General features: G+C 47.1%; 1 protein-coding gene across 1 annotated transcript; it reads right to left on the reverse strand.

The window, feature by feature from the left end:
* Positions 1 to 1879: 1879 nt before the first annotated feature.
* LOC142557452 (uncharacterized) lies at positions 1880 to 15032 on the reverse strand. The gene is made up of 7 exons (XM_075669302.1): positions 14863 to 15032; positions 11866 to 12081; positions 10403 to 10570; positions 8490 to 9494; positions 7719 to 7798; positions 4957 to 5000; positions 1880 to 3232 (listed from the first exon to the last, which is right to left on the reverse strand). Coding segments are annotated over exons 1-7 (1866 nt in total). The 5' UTR covers positions 14865 to 15032; the 3' UTR covers positions 1880 to 2881.
* Positions 15033 to 17612: the final 2580 nt, after the last annotated feature.

Here is a 17612-nt window from a genome sequence, read left to right on the forward strand (position 1 = left end):
TTTATTATTAAGATGGCAGAGAGCTCGAACTGAGCTTTGTAGTGATAAAGGCAAGGGAAGAGGTTTACCAGGCTACTAATCCACGCCTTGTGTCTACTTCTCTCATGCTACTAGGTGGTGCGTGATGGAGAGCATGCGCATGCCCCAATTTGTCGGCAAGGTGTTGGCTTGGGCTACAGATTGTTAAAAGCCACCATGACGCGGAGTCTGTCATGTATTTTGCGGGTGCAGAATGAGACCTTCCCTTGCCAATAAGCGTGCGTGCGTTTTCTACGCGAGTCCGTTCTTTCTGCGCTGTTATCAAGATGTGAAAGATTTATGGTCGACCGGAAATGGATGTACTGAAGTGGAAAGTTGGGCGAGTTGGTACACAATAATGGCAACAGCGCGAACAAAACGACGACGGAGTAAAAGGGCCATGTGATCGGCTAGTCGTGTCACTTACACTCCTGACGTGTGTTTCAGTAAACATAGTTGTGAGTCAGCGCTCGTGCTGTGTTCTTTCATTCCGTCGTCGTTTTAATCGCGCCGTTACCATTGTGAACGAAAATGGATGGTCGCATGCTCAGTCGTATGTCGTGAACGTTCGGAAAAACCGAACGCAATGCCACGTTCATCGGCGTTTCGCGCCGGTATAGCTTCGCTTGTCGCGAACGCCGAAAAGAGCACCCACATGTGCGTCACGATTGTCAAACAACGTGCCGCGCTAGTATGTGTGAAGCTACACGAAAGTCAGCCTGTCGGTCAAGTAGAATAAATCAAAATCCACTATTATATCACAACGAAAAGAACGGGTTCGCTCGAAACCGTACACGGAACAAGACGCAAGACACGCTTCACCTTAGCACCACATGGACGCGGCAGGAACCGACAAAATCCGTAAACGTGTAACTAAACGCAAAAAACAGCGCACGCACAAATCATCCGTGGTTTATTACGGCATGCTTAAAATAGTTAAGGGAATTCTCACATTTTTTGTCGAACGGTCAACGAAGCCAACGTAGGGATGAAGGCGACGGTGCTTGCAGGATGTCGACACGAGGAACAGAGTCGGCGATGTGGCATGGCGGTTCTGCTGCGGCAGCTGGAAGCACGGCCTGGAAGCTTCCAGAAAAAGTTTCCCACGCGTTGCACCGTTTCGACTTTGACCGCGCTCGACGTTCCCGGCGACGTACTTCACCGCGAGCGGTGCATGGCGAGCAGCTATAACTACAGAGCCGTATTTCTCGTACGATTCAACTGTCATTATCTGCGCCCTTCGCCATTGGCTGCGATGATGGCGCGCCAACGTGAGCCCCGGGATCGACCGCTCCGAAGCGGAAGGTGATAAAAAATGGAGAGCGAAGCGGACAGCAACAACAAAGCGTGAGTGAAACCACGGAACAAGACGCTGTCCAAGGACATGACGGTCATGACGTACGTCGTCGGTCGCTTCCGGTAGCTACAGTAGGGGAAGAGCGTGGCCTTCGAGCTCGACGCGGATGCGGAGAGCGATGTGGACATCACCAGTTCTGAGAGAAGTTGGCGCCCCTGCGGGACTTTATTTTGTCCTCAAACAATAATCATCTTGTCTACCTTTCCCGGCACTTCCTCGGGTAAGGACATCATGCGCGTTAATAGCGTGGCATAACATTCTTGACAGAAAAGTAGCAAGCGCAGAGTTTTCGACAAAGGTAACGCAACAGGTGGTGTCCCAAAGCCGACGTCTGTGACCGGTTTCCGGCTCCCAAACTCGCTTCCGCCGCGTTCAACCAGCCAAAAAATAGCCTTTAAGATCTGCATCAGAAATCCACAGGGCGCCACTGTATGGGGTGTGGGTTTGGACGCCACCTATTCAGCAAGACAGGTGAAGATTATTGCTTGGGGATAGGTTCCGCCCCCTCCCCCTTAATGCTGCAAACTTATTTTAGAATGTTCTTATGGTGATGAGGACGACGACAACGATGGTATCGTTGATTAAGAGGCCTCCGAAAATAATCAAACACGGCACTCACTCGGCTCAGCATCTGTTTATTAATAAACTCGTTCAGCGTGTACACAATTTGCGCGGTAAATGTGCAGATGAATACGCAGGAATGCCAGACATGGATTCGCGTAAACTTCGGTCTGTGTGTGATTTGCTTCGGGAGTTCGATACAGGGCACAATATAGCACGCGTATAGTAAGTGTAACCGACTTGCTGCACGGCTCTTAGTACACGAACTTCCGAGTCGCGTAGTTTAGAAAGTACGTCCTGTTTGCTGCACGCAACGTAGTAGCATATTGTTTTACACGAGCGCAATTACTAAGAGACGATGATTACTCCTTGCCGAGTTAGTACTGCAATCTGCCAGCACAGAAACTTCGAAAAAAAAAGAAACAAATCTAAGTACCAAAAGACGAAGAGGAAAACGGAGGAGGTGGAGGAAAACGTCAGCTACAAAAATCATTCATTGATCGAGCTTCAACAGACCTACCGCTTTATAGAGTAAACCCGAGAAACTGCAGCCTATAGCACAGCATGTGAAGTCTGCGCCGTTCTCAACGCCCTGTTGTAGCCGTCATTTAAGAAAGCGAAAGAAAAATAAACAAATTGAACTCTTTGAGGAGCGAGTGTACAGAGCAACACATGGCTTAAACCAGCACCTTCGTTTACCCCAAGTCATCGCACTACGGAGTCCCGTTTGACCTAAGTGCTTTCATCTGTGTTCTTGGCAGCCGGAATACGTTACGCCCAAGAAACGCTTCCTGCGACCTGCCAAAAAGAAGGCGCGCGCATTTTAACGCTCGCGTTACAGGCAGCTCGTGCACGATGGCACTGGCCCACCTGCGTCGTACAATGTGATGGGTGTCTGATTTTCGTTGCGCCATCGACTCGAATTCGTCAAGTAGCATGAGCCTTTCAAAGGCGTGTCACCTGCGCTTCATCGGAATCAAGGTTCCAGATGGAAAGGTTCTCGGGCGTGGAAATGTCTACGGGCGCAGGACTACCAGGAGGGCTACCGGGGTTCTTCCTCTGCTGTTTTTGCCGCTGCTGTCGCTGTTGCTGTGGCTGTTGCTGTGGCTGTGGCTTTGGCTGTGGCTGTGGCTGTGGTTGTGGCTGTGGTTGTGGCTGTTGCTGTGGCTGTTGCTGAGGCTTCCCTAGCTGTTCTTGCTTTTGCTTCTCTTCCCGCTGTTTCTCACTGTAGTAGGCCTCCAGTAGCACGTACAGCTTCTTCGCGACCATTTCCGCCATGTTGGTCAGGGCATCTTCCTGAAGTAGAAACGGAAAGAGGTTGTGACCGAAAGGTTCCGCTACAATATTTATGTGCAAGTTCGTGTGCCGCAGATATGTATTAAATAAAAAGACGTGCGTGATCCTTTCCTGTGTGATGGAAGGATTGTCCCAAATACAGTCGAACGCCATCGTAACGAAGTTCTCGGGGCCTCCGAAATCATTCGCTATATAGAGTACTAATTCGTTGTAAAGGTCGCGCAGCGTACAGCTCACGATAGAACCTGGACAGAAGTATTCCTCCGATATGCAGGCCAATTTCGTTGTAAAAGCGTGTTCCTTGTACAGAGGCGCTCGACTGTACCAGAGCGTTCGTCCAGTGCCGATGACCACAGTGGCGCTACCTGTGTGCTTGACACTGGACGAACAAGGGAGTGGCTCAGCCTGGAGCCAACGCTTCGACAAAGGGAGACTTTCTTCAGGAGAACGATAGATGTAGCCCTGATGAAGACAAAGTCTGCCTTGTCGAGACGCTGGATCGGGCCTGAAGCACCGCTTGCTTTCTCCGCCTGTCGATCACTCCTAATCTCCATCTTTCCTGCGAACTTCCGTCTTCATTGTTTGCTTGCGACGTGCTCGTGTGCGTATAGTGCTTCTTGGCAGTTTATTCACGTTTTTCCTCTCTACATTCCAACCGGACTCGTGTATTTGGGATTCCAAGAGGTCATACTTCCTATTTCTGTGCAATAAAGGAAATGTATAACCCCGGGCTAGTTATTTTTACATGGTATTGCATGGTACATGTATACCATGATATATACTTAACGCATCTATGGTATCATGGCCCTGGCGAAGACGAGTACCCTGGTTTGTTTGTTTGTTTGTTTGTTTGTTTGTTTGTTTGTTTGTTTGTTTGTTTAATAACTGCACAACGGTGGAAAGGTAGGCTACGTAATAGTTGGCTATACCAATGCACAGTTGGGCAATACGCCACACGCATGTCACAAACATACAAACATACTATAAGGCTACAAAAAAAAGACAATTGTAAACAAGCGACGGCGCTCGTTCGACCTCAGTTACTAACATCATGCCTCCACCTTCCTGCGAACTTCTGTCTTGTTTGGAGGACAAATCTGCACTCTAAAAGAAATAGGTTGCACCCTCTGAGGCGTATCCTTGTCCCCAGAACATCATTCGTCGTCTCTCTGGTGTGCCGTTACTTTTCTTAACGCTGCGCGCCCGGTATTTTCAGGTTGCGAACGGGATGCGCGCCATCAGCGTGACACAGCGTTCTTCACAGGAAAGTAGCGAGCGGCAGTTTTCAGGAGATAGAACGCAAGCAAGACAGACGACGATGCTCTGGGTATACCTCCCGAATTCACGGGCTACGATTCATGAATTGCAGTACGTGCACGCAAAGTAATTGTTTAAAAAAGTAAATCGGTGAAATAGTACTGATTGTTCGATTGTGCATTTCGATTTATCGGGCATGTAAATGTGCGCCTCTTTGAGTAAACGAGCTCAATGACTATAATTATGCTGTCTGCCATGGGCAATTCCTAAATCTTCTGCACGATGTAAAAAAAAAAAAAGAAAGCTACTGATACATCGTTCACAACATGTCGACTTCATCACACACTTTGCGAGAGCAAGGGCGTTTTTTTTTCTGTTTCTTTTTTTTTTTTACAACTCATTACAACAATCACAGCTTCTCAAAGAACGTGAGCCATTCTTGGCCCTAAGACGTCAGTCACGCTTACCGAGAGAACGAGGGTGTTTGTCGTCTTCGGAGCACGTACTGCCCCTGAAAAAGAAACACAAAGAAAGCAAACGGGAAAAAGGAAACGGGCCTAAATCAGAAATTTGCTCCGAACAGTGACAAAAATTTGACTTTGCGTTTTCGCAATTTAGCAAACTTTCATTCGAATAGACGCGACGGTTGCCTACTGAGAGCATTTCTGCCGTCTCCCGTCCATTTGAATACGGAAGACACGCTAGCTCGATCAACCAGTTTATTTTCCGGTTTGTCTAAAACTGCGGATGGAGAGAAAAAGCAACCCGGCAGCACTGCTTGGCAACACTCGTCATTCCTTGTAGTTGTTCTTGTTGATGAAGTTTGAATATTATTTATAGGAGAAAAAGGAAAACCTAGCATACTATATTTCAGCAGTACATTTAGAGGTCCCACAGTAGAACTGTCCGGGAGACCTCCTGTTTCACGATGCGTGCAAGGTGATGACGTAAACAGCAACAGCATGCATCCAACAATAGATTGCATATTACAAACTTATACATACGTACAATATAACAAGATAAAATCATAAAATAAGGAACTGTGCTCACAAAAAAATATATGTGATTGTCATAAGCTAACAGAAGCATAAAGTCGCAATAGCAGGATCGTATATTTTATGAACGTAATAACAACACAGCACGAAAGTATTTGATGAAACCAATATAAACAAGCAAGAGTGAAATAACTTATGCATTCTAAAATTCGTGAAGACTGCAAAAGTTATTACAAATATAAGACCTGTACGCGTCCAAAAAAAAAAAGAAATAGAGCAGGCAGTTCTAGTAATCTTGTTTTTAACTGTCGCTTAAATTAATACAAAGAAGAGGTCATCTTAATATTTGTATAGGAATTGAATTCAAAACTGCTTTTACGACGGAATCTGAGCGAGACCTTTCGATAATTTGATGTGCTCTGGGGTAAAATGAGGTTATTCCGCTCGGAAAATATAGTTTTGTATGAGTTAACGATGTGACAAAGAAAGGAGACTTATAGGTATGTCATAATGAATAGAGCGAGACATGAGAAGCGAAAGCTTATATTGAAGTAAATGCCGAAGGGTTAGAATACGAAGATGCCTTCAAAGAGTCAGGGAATGACATGGCAGCGGACTAAGTGCCATGAGTTCTACTCCTCGATTTGAAGGCGTTCTAAACGCTTGAGGTGAGTAGAATATGTTTCTCCATGTAGACAAACTGTACGTTAAATATCTACCTACATGAGCGGGATATAATGAACTAAGGATATTTGGCGCAAATTACGCACATGTTTTTATGAGAACATCGATACCAAATGACACTTTTTTTTCAGTAATGAATTGACATGACAGTGGAATTAAGTGTTTGGCAAGGGTAATGCAAAAAATTTTCAACTTGTCTGCTATGTAAAAATATGTATAGTCATTGAAGAAATCGTTTTGGGATTTACTATCACTTTCGGTGAACTACAGAAAACTATAAACGTTGTTTTAATCGGACTTGTACGCAGTCGGTTTAAGGGTGCACCCCATGTGGACGTTGGAGAGGTGAGCATTAAGTGTAGCTTCCAGAGCGATCGGTGTGTTTCGAGATGAGTACAACGTGGTACGGTCGGCACTTAATGGGCATTGTGAATTGGTAAGTACATTACGTCATTTATGATTAATAAGAAGAGCATCGTGCCTAAGATGGAATATTGAGGAACGTCGCCGGTAAGTAATTTATTGGTGGAGTAGTGACCATTAACATGTACAACTACAGAACGATTAGACAAGTAGCTGCAAAAAAGTTCGAGATGTGGACCAGTAACGGCGAATTGCTATGGCTTATGTAATAAAGTGCAACTATATAGTGCATCAAAATCCTGTGTCAAATCGATAACTATAACCATTACAATTAGTTTCCGATCAATGACTTGCTTAATTTTGTCAGCGAATTGAACTAGCGCTAACTCAGTTGAATAGCGATGTCAGAACCCAAACTGGAGGAGAGTGATAAGCCTTCTCCTGATAAGGACTTATTTAGGTAGCCCATGAGGCGAGTATAGATCAGTTCTTCAAAAACCTTGCTAAAAAAATGTCAAGGTGCAGATGGAACGGTAATTGTTAATATTTTCACGACTGCCTTATCTGAAGACGGGAACTATTTTACGAAATTTAAGTGAGTTGGGAAATACACCGGTACGGAATATTTTGTCAATAATATCAGCAATTACCGGTGAGATATCAGTAGAAACAAGATTCATATATGCAGTTCTGATAGAATCAAGGCCAGATCCAGTTGATTTCGGGAAGAAATAAAATTCTAGGCTTCTCGAGGCGAAACAGCGCGGAGATAAAGTGAGCATTATAGCTACGTGAAATACTTGGCAGTGCGCTAAGTGGAAGGCTATTATCAGAAGCAGCAGTATGAATGGTGAATTCATAATCACTGAGGACAATTTTTTTCTGATTCCCGGATAAGACTGTCTCATGTTAAGAAACCGTCTAAACGGTTTCCAGTTACGCCTGGTATCGTTCCGTTTTCAAGTATTTTTTTTTTTCGTAGTTATACAGTCTTCTTTTTCGCGCCTGAGAACGGCGGAGGGAATGTTTGCATAAGTTAGTAAGGGATTTCTTAAATTTATTTTACGTTAGAGGTCTCAGATTTATCTCCATCTTAACTGGCCACATTCAACTGGAACAGCGTGACCAATTAACTACAGCCACAGCGAAGCAGAGTTGTGTGTCGTCACCTGCAGCCCTTTACTCACCAGCAAGGCCCGAGCCATCCTCGTCCGAGCTCTCAGAACTACTTTCGCTGGATTCACGACGACCTTTTGTTTTCTTCGCTCTGTAGAGAAACAGTCGATCAATTAATCAATCAATCAATCAGTCAATCTTCATTATCGATGAAACAGGAGTAATACATAGGGAAACATGCAGAAGGAGTGCCCCGAGCCTACAAACTGGAACATCCAATGTTAATGTACAGCGCATAAAAGAGCATTCGGTCATAGTCGGTATTAGTTCATGTATAGCTACGTCACGAAGGTGTACCTTAAGACAATCACGCTGTCGAAGAGGATTTTGATCCTCCGATGTAACTTAATTACTGCGCTTTTAAACCTGAACGCGCGGTAATTTTGCAATCCTCCTCCATCGTAAATAGTATGACCGCGGCCAGCTGCCGAACCTGCGACCATCTAGACAACTTAGGAGGCAAGGGTGGCGATGGGTGTTCCTATCGTTTTGAGGAAATAAAACACTGTGCTTTCACCCCATCACTGCCTCATGCTCACATCTAAACGTCGTGGTAGAACTCTTTGGTCATACCTCTCCCTTGATATACATCGAAAGCGCCAACCGTCGCACATACGCCACAACCTCCGGCCTTGCAATCAACGATCTCAACGAACATCGGCGCATACGCGCCTTGCCTCTATCGCACTTGAAAACTTCAGTGCGGACTGGGTGCAATGACGATCGAAGTTCAATGTTAAAGACAAAAGTGTCGCCCCCTATTGCAGGGCCACTACACTCACTTCGTGCGGTCCCTCTGGACGCCAGTGTCGGCGGTCTTCTCGCCCTTCTGGTCGCAGCCAGTCTTCAACACACTCCTCAGCAGCTCCACGCTCAAGTGAGGCACATCGATCGGCCTCTCTCCTTGCCAAGCTATGTAACAGTGGACGTCCGCATTCTTCGGGGACGCGACGTCCGCGGACACGACGTAGTCGAGGGTCAGCTGGTCACCTTCGCTGAGCGCCTTGGTGACTCCACCACCGTCCACCCGCGATCCGTTACGGTAAAACGGGCAGTCGTCTCCCAGTTTGACCCGCCTCGCACCGGTGGGCTCCCTGACTTCGCATTCGATCGCAGCGCCACCGTCAACACAATTCACGATTCCTCTGACGCCGCGGTACACGAGAACCGACGGCCTAGCCAGGGAGGGCGTCGTCTTGGAAACGGGGGACATTAATGGCGGAGCTGGAAGCGCCTTCGTCGGTGCAGAAGTGTTTGGCGCGGTGACGCCTTCGGAGGTCACGGCTCTGGCCGCGCACCGCGCGTAGCTCCAGGGAAGTATCTTCTTCTCGCTTCCTTTCAGCGGCGGCCACGAGTTCTGGTCGACGTCGGACGAGTCGCCGGAGTCGCCGCTGTCGCGGACGACGGACGCTTTGCGAGGGCCCCCGCTAGTCCCTTTAGGGCCATCTCTGCCGGACAGTTTGCCGAGTTCCTTCTGCCGAGGCGAAGTCGCAGCCGGGTTCGAAGCCGAGACGGGCCGGACGTACGTGACCCACCACTTGGCCGTCGTGTTGTCCTTGAGGTTGAGCTCGGCGTCGAAGCGGACCAGGTCGCCGACGGCGAGCACCTCGCTGACGTCCTCGACGGCCTTCTCCAGCGACTGTTCCAGGACGCTGACGCGGAAGAAGGCCGACGGCGCCGAGTGGGGTCCCATCCGGATGAAGCCGTACTCTGACTTGACGCGATCCACGACGCCTTGCAAACCAGTCAGTTCGCGCGATTTGTCCTCTTCGTGGCTGGCCCAGTCCCTGCACAAAGAGAAAATTCACCGGCGATTACGATACTCCCTAATGCGGAAGTTGAGCGCACTCTATACGTGTTTTCATTTCGCCATATATTTGCTGGCGCGGGCGATCTGTCTCGTGCGGCACGTTCCAAACGGAGCGAAGTGTGGCGCGACTGCTTCGCTAATCGGGAGATCGCGAGAGGCAGCGCGTGGTTCATGCGTGGGCGCGATTCACAGCAACTGTCGCAGACAGACCTCCGCTCATGCAGCGCTTTGGTGAACAGACGACACGTAGAGTGCCTCAAGAGTGCCTTGATGCGGGCGAACGGAGCGGAGGCGATTTAGCGCATCGAGGCACCCTAACGAAGCGGGCTAACCTGGCGCCATCCCGTAGCCATTATCGCCATAGTCCCGTCTTGCGCCATTTCTCGTGTTTTCGCCATACCCTTTCCTCCACTTTCGTCCTCGCGCTCTCTTCACTCGCTGCGCTCTGCGTTGGCTCTAATTTTTCGCTGCGCTCGTTCGCTCGGTTACGAGGTACGACACCGACGCCGACGTCAGGAACAAAAACACGGCAGGGTGACTCGATCACAAAACTCGTATAAACAATAACAACCGGCGTAAAGGTGACTTACGGACAACCACCGGTGTCGTGGCTTCCAGGCTGACCGCCAACAGGAATCCATGCAGTGACATGGTCTTAAATATGAACGCATATGATTTATTCACTCATTTTGTCAGCGTGTTTTAAACTCTTATTTTTACTTGTCTTTATGCGCCTACTGCCAACGGCACGCGGGAACGTACATCCTGTCGTGCTAAAAAATTTTGTGACTATAGCTCCGATTGCTTCGCTATATTTCGGGCGGAGAGCGGTCAACGAAACGCCAACGAAACGAAACTTGGTTACTCTTCGCGCAGCGCGCGCACCTGCACGGCTTCGGCGAGGCCCAACCGGGCACCCCTTGGACGTAGTGGAAGGCGGTGACGCGCCACTTGGCCACGCCCTGGGCGCGCTGATTGGGCAGGGCGTCGAAGCGCGCCACGTCCCCCACCTTGAACACGTCCGTCGCGTGCTCCACGCGTCGACCCAGGTACCTGCGAGACAACGCGAGATCGCACGGGTGACTTTACCCTGACGTCTTCTGCGTACATAACGCGGCGAAACAGGCAGACAAATCTCCACGTCTGGTGTCAACTGGAAGATCTTTTTTTTTTTTTATTCATACAGAAGCGTGGGAAGGATGTCGCACGTTCGAGCCGGCTGTCCCAAAATCCCAAATCCGTTACTTAGGCAACGACAAAGAGAGGAAAGCACGCTATCCGCTAAGTTACTGGACGCTCGTCCATTCTGTGAGAACGACATATGGCTCCTACGTACTGATCGTTGTATATACTGATCAGTATATACTGATCAGATCAGCAAGATGTATTATGGATAACACATTCCATAAGTCACCGTTGCAGTATCTCTACGAAACGGGTCTGCATGCTAATGTTTAGTTTCGTACCGACGTTATGCCGCGTGGCAACCCAAGCGTGAGAAAAAAAAAAGAAATCCAAGAGACCATTAGACTGTTGGTGGAAAGAAAGGGACGAAATCAGCACAGGCACTCGTAAGTTTACGAGATAAAGCAAATTGCTAGATGGCTCTTGCTTCTTATTAATGAGATAGCATTATAGGCGAGCTTCACCCGCTTATGAGGTATCTAAAAGGAATTATGGACCGATCCCGTAGGTAGTGCAGTCTAACAAAGCGACAGCTGCCACGAGCAATGAATGCGGGGAACTGGCACGTTACGCAAGCGCCAGACACTTCAAAGCTTCAAAGCGCTGCCTTGGCACGATTGTCACCTAACAGTTAGGGCATTGGGCTGCTGTGCTTAAAAGACAGAGGTTTGATCCCGTCATCGGTCACGCATTTCCTTGTAGCATTGTATGTGGACTTCGCCCACTTTGTAGGTATCTGACAGGACGCTCGAGGTGTGTTGAGTGCACACAAGTGCGTCAGTGGTGCTCGAAATCATAAGTTTGTAAAGACATGCGAGGTCACTTTGATAAGCGTTCAAGATCTCCTCTGACACGCGCGCGCAACTGTCAAGACTTCACAATCTGAGTATGCGATAGCATAGTCCTAGAGTTAGGGGAGCTAAGTTCTGACCTAGTTCTTTCTTTTTCAGTGTAATGTATTATACATTTCGATATAAAATTGCAAGTTAATTCCCGCTCTGCCTTCTCTGGCATGATTGTTTGTTTTCCTCTGCAATTGTAAATTACGATGTCGTAACACGTAAGTGTAGCTCCAAAACAGACTAGGCTGCTGTTGGCCGCCACCCCGATTCAAAGGCGATGGCATTAGCGAGCGTCCACGTCATCGCCGTCTCTGTGGTTACCTGGCCTCGTCGTCCCTGTGGAAGCAGGCGCTCTCGCTCGGGTACCGCTTGAAACGGACGAAGCCGTACAACTCGCGTACGAACTCTATGATGCCTTCCTCGTCGAACATCGGCTCAGACGGCGCGTTCCCCTCGCCCTCGCCCAACGGGGGGAACTCGGAGAGCTCCGCCAGGCGGGGCAGCGAGCGCTTGCCGACATTGGCTTTCGACACGGGCCTGCAACGACACGAGTGCAGCACACAGTATGGCGGCGGCCGTAACTGTATGTATAGACACTGCCACTCGATGGAAACAGTATACTCATACGTGGCCGGAGGAAGGAAAAATACCTGGAGCGAGTACGACGTCAGGCGGCTTAGCCTTGGCAAGCCAGTCTCCTCTTTAGGAAACAGCTAAAGAAAGTATTATTAACCAATGGATCCAGTTTTACTTTATCCAATTAAACAAAAAAATTTCCTTGTATTTTGGGTATTTTTCTTTATATTGTCTGCAACACATACTGTTGATTATAACACTGTGCATACGAAGCTCTCGTAGTTATATTGTTAGCTAGCGTACACATTTTTAAGAGTAAATTGTGAATATACCATTTTTTTTTTTGTTATATGAAAGAGAATTGCCACATGCTGTGAAATTTTTTACTATGTATATATTATGTTTATGTATAACCGCCACAGATGCCCCTGTCAGGTATTGCCATACCTTTAGCTTCTGTACCTTTCTTGAAGAAAAAAAAAATTCAGGAAGAATACAGCATCTGACTCTGACTCTCTTTCCTTCAAGGCCCATCTACGCGATCACTCTTGGGAAATGGACCCCACAGGGCGGCCGAACCTTTCCGGGTATCGCTTGGTTTGCAGTAACTCTTAGTTACGCCTTCGTCACGATCAGCCCTCAACTTTTCAGGCATCGCTTGGTTTGCAGTAACCTTTAGTTACCCCTTCGTCACGATAAGCCCTCGCCGCGCGCTTGGCGGCTATAAATTACCGCTTGCGCGTCACGTAGTGGGGCCTAATTTCCCACTAAATTTTTCTTTATATTTTTTAGTTTTATCGCTTGGTTTAAAAACTGCCACGTGGCACCATCTCCTAGTCATTTTCTTATTCTTTCCTCCCATGCCTCAATAAACAACCGCTGCATAGTAAAACTGTCTGTATTAGCGCTGTTTGAAATGTACGAAGGTGTACATTTGTGTATATGAACGTACGAAAGTGTTTACGCATCTTTCTGAAGATTGATTTTGATGTTTAAGTAAAAAGAACTCCGGGCAAGCAAATTCGCGTACCACTCTGTTACTGTTTGATTTCCTAGCGATACGTGGCAGGTACGGACCTTTTCTGTGGCTGCTACCTCTTATCTCTTGCAAAAGGAAAACAACACAATTCAACTTCAAAGTAAAACAACAAAAGGGTGCGCTTAGTTCTCTTTTCTTCTACTTCTTTTCTTTTTTGTTATTATTATTGAGAGAGCGTGCTCTAGTGTAGTGCTATACTTGCTGCCTTGGGTAATCAAGGGCTGAATCCACAAAGTACATTCGTAAGAACCTCTTGTCATTGGTCGAATGCCTTCGCTAATAGTACATGTTCGTTTTCACGATCGGCGGAAGCACGTCTGTACGAACTAACCGCTCTGCATAAGAACTGCATCGGGCGTACGGTCCCATGCTGAGCTTGCACCATCTGTTGTTGCGCATGCGCACAGAAGACATAAATGTAATAGAATCGATCGCGCAATGCACTAAAGTAAATCGACAGCCCCTCTAGCTCTGGAGAGCGGGAGCACGAACTCTGGAGAGCGGGAGTACACGTCTACCCCATGGTGGCTTAACCCATAACCTCCAAGATTTGTGCCAATGCCAGCTACCGATCCCAGAGGCCACGATATACACGTTATGGTTCGCAAATAGGCTACCAGAAGGAAACTTGGTGCTAGTTTTGGACGAGTCTCCGACGGGTGCCTGGTCGTACACGGATATTTCTTGGCAGAAATAAAGCCCGGACCTCCTCAGAGCTCATAGCATTCTTGAATCTGCTTTCTAATTTCAATTTTATTATATATCAGTCATTAATTAACGCCTTTCGTTTATTCTTTGCCTGTCTTTGCGTCTCTGACTTAGCATTGTGCGTTGTTGGGCGAGTTGGCGCGTAACTTCAGTGTGAAAACGAGCACAAGATTGACAGGAATGAAGAGGGACACTTGACGTGTGAGCACCTGTCCCATGTCCTCCCTGTCAATTTCGTGCTCGTCTATTTCTGACAAGAGAAACCCGTGTACAACCGGGCACCCGCCGGCATTCGTCCAAGCTAAAATCACTGGAAGTTCCAGTGACCTAGTCCAAGCTATAACACCAAACGAGCACAAAAGTGATAGAGAGAACACGCGACAGGTTCTCATCTGCTCAGTGCTCAGTGTCATCTGCTCAGTGTCCTCCCTGTACATTTATTGTCCGTCTATTTCGGCCAAGGAAAACCCGTCTACGACTGGGCACCCGCAGGCACCCGCCCAAGCTAAAGTCCCTGGAACTTCCAGTGACTTTAGCCGAGGGTTCCACTGACCGTAGTCTAAGCGATAGCTCCAAACGGGCGCAACATTGATAGGGAGGACACAGCACAGGTGTTCACCTGCGCAGTGTCTTCTTTGTCACTTAAGTGCTCGCTTCCACCCTCCAAGCATTTACCTGCGTCCGATTGTATGACCACTGAAAAAAAAATGGCCACTGAAATACGATCGATTTTCTTACTTCTTTCAAATGTTTGCGTAGAAAATGTCATGACGCGGCTAATACATAATGGTCGAAATTTTGCCGCCTTGACTATTCTCCCGACATAACGAAAGTCCGTATTTAGCTAAACCACCTTCGGTAGCTCCTTCCGAATACGCAAAAATCGATTAGCTTTCTTTTTTTAAAAAATAAAGATTAGTCGGCCGCCTAGCAATGGTCGAAAGGAGTTCTTACTTATCGTTCACTGCTTGACTGTAGTAGGATGAGATACGCACATGTACAGGGCTGTTGCTACCTCCACGCGGACGAGGCCCAATGAACCCTGATTGACGTCTCCGATGCGTTTGAATGCGGCGTACAGGACGTAACGCTCCCTTTAAAGAGATCCTGGAAAAAAAGAAATTTCCAGTAAAACTCTTGCTTGGGCTAGTTGCTTCATGCTTAAATGAGTGGGGGCAAGGCGCAAAAGACCAGGACGGAAGAAGGACACAAACGACACCGGTCCTGTCGTTTGTGTCCTTCTTCAGTCCTGGTCTCTTGCGCCTTGCCTTTACTCATTAAAAAAATTTTTGTTCGCAGTAGATAAAGCTACGCGAACATCGGAGCTGTAAGTGCCACGCAGTGAAAAAAAAAATACATATATTGTTACGGCAAAAAAAAAAAATGACAGACAAGCACCCGAAAACGAGACAAGAGAGACAACTATCGACTTTCCAATTCAGGGTTTGCTGGCGAAATATGCAGCTTGTTTAGTTAAAATTCATTTACGAAGAGTAAATTATAGGGAAAAGAAGCAAAACGCAATGAAAAAGGAAATCGAGGCAAGTAATACGAATGGCATATACAGACAAGTTGTGCGGTGAATCCGGTCTGTTGATGTTGTTTAGAGCGCTTCCTTATGAGGCATATGCCGGGTGTCTCAGCGAACAACATCCCATATCTTTTTTTAATTGCCTGTGGTAGATAACACAAATCTAATTCATGAGCTGGTCTACTCGAAGAGGAGGACATTACTTGCTGAAAAATTTAAATGCATAATCGACTAATTAACAAAAAAATCACTAATTAAGTTATGGCACATATAGAAATTTACAAATTCTAGCCGGGGTGTTCGCAAGGCGGATCCACTTGGAACGAATTCTGAGGATGACTCCAGTTTCGAGATATTAATTCCCGAACATTGCGGAGAGATGCATTGGCGTTCCAGTTGCTTTTGTGCTTCAATGCATAAAACGATGCTTTGTTATGAAAGTAAATGGAACGACAGTGCCTTTTTATCGCAAGTTTGGCGGCGCATATCTCGCTCTTGGTGCCATCCACACAACTCTTTTGAAGTTGATGTGCCTCTCAGTCTTACCCGCTAGAATTTGTACATGGCAATATGTGCCAAGAGGTAATTCGCTAGAGCTTAATTAGTGATATTTTTAATTAGTCGACTATGCTATTTTTTCTTCAAGTAATGCCCGCCTCTTCGAGCATACCAGCTCATTGACTGGAATTATTCTATCTGACACAGAGTTTTTTTTTTTCTTAGGGGGGGGGAGGGGGAGTACGCGGCAGGAGAGGGGGCGTGGCCGGCTATTGTCGCATGTCGTTTTGTGTCTCTGGTACATAGAGTTTTGGAGGATTGAGGGGGGGGGGGAGTTCTCTGTGTGACCGTCCCCCCCCCCCCCCCGGTTACGTCCCTGGCAAGATATCGAATAAACTCGTATGACCATACGAGAACACATACGAAACACATATGTTTACATTAGATCAATGATCTACGAGATTATTGGATATGAGGCGCATATTTCAAGTGATATTTGTTATAAGATTGCGTTGTCCCTTCTTTTTTCTTATTTTTTTTCCTGTCTGCGTCTATCCTTCGCGCTTATATGTATATGAGCTTCTTCCTTTGGCACATTCTTATTTTTCTATTATTATTCCTTTACTCGCAGCACGTCTGCGCATCGGCTTCACGAAAGCTTGGGTCTCTGCGGCACGAGTTGGAGAAACCACCTTGTGAATTAAAAATGCTCGCATCTAATTTGTGCATTTCACCAGAGTCAGAATACGCGCCGATAGTTTGTGACCCGTTCTGTATACAAAAACATAAGAAAAAAAAATATGCGGATCCCACGCGCTGTGGGAATCGATGTAAGCGAAGCTTTCTGTGCTGTTTGCTTCCATTGACGATATAATCAGCGGTGATGTCGGCGGTGAAGATTTAATTTCTTCAACGTTTACTACAACACGAGATTGGTGAGTTGACGTTGAATGATACCTTGCGTGCACCCCTGCTGTTTGTCTGCGTGGTACACGGAACACACAGGCGAGACGTGTTTGCTTGAAACGTTGTTGTGCGCCATTTTTCATAACCATGTGTGCCAAATGCGAGCGAAGAATGGCAGAGCTGTTATTCACTCGGTTCGTGAACTGCGTCGGTTCTACCTGTTCTCTCTTTCCTCTCTCTATGTCCCCTCTCCACTTATTATTCTGTCTACGTCCCCTCTGGACTGTTGCGCGTAGCACAAAGGTAAGCGCTGGAGCTTCTGCTGTGCTTTTTCCGGGGGTCACAGATAAATGCAGCTGTTAAGAAGGCATTGTGATGACGCGATGAAAAGGTGGAAACGAGCGTCGCCTTTACTCTCTCCCGTGCCCCGGGTTCGACCTGAACGGCCTGCCGACGCGGCGTGCAAGACAGTGACAGCAGCAGCAGTAGCAACAGCAGCTAGAGCAGCAATAGCAGCAACAACAGCAACAGCAGCAGTAGCAGCAACAACAACAACGACAACAACAACAACAGCAGCAGCAGAAGTGGAAAAGTAGAAGGAAGAGGCGAAGAAAGCTTCGCTTTGAAAGTTGTGGTCCAAACATGCGCTGCACAAGTTTCATATTTTGGAAGTTTCGATAGCCTGATTCTCCTACCAACGCAATAGCGAAAGTAACTCTGTTCCAATATCGCCGGAAAATTACACGCCTGAAATTTTAACATATCTGTTTACCATAAGAAGCGTTCATGTAAATGAATAAGCATATGATT

Source organism: Dermacentor variabilis, chromosome 9 (assembly GCF_050947875.1).
Source record: "Dermacentor variabilis isolate Ectoservices chromosome 9, ASM5094787v1, whole genome shotgun sequence".
Taxonomy (NCBI): domain Eukaryota; kingdom Metazoa; phylum Arthropoda; class Arachnida; order Ixodida; family Ixodidae; genus Dermacentor; species Dermacentor variabilis.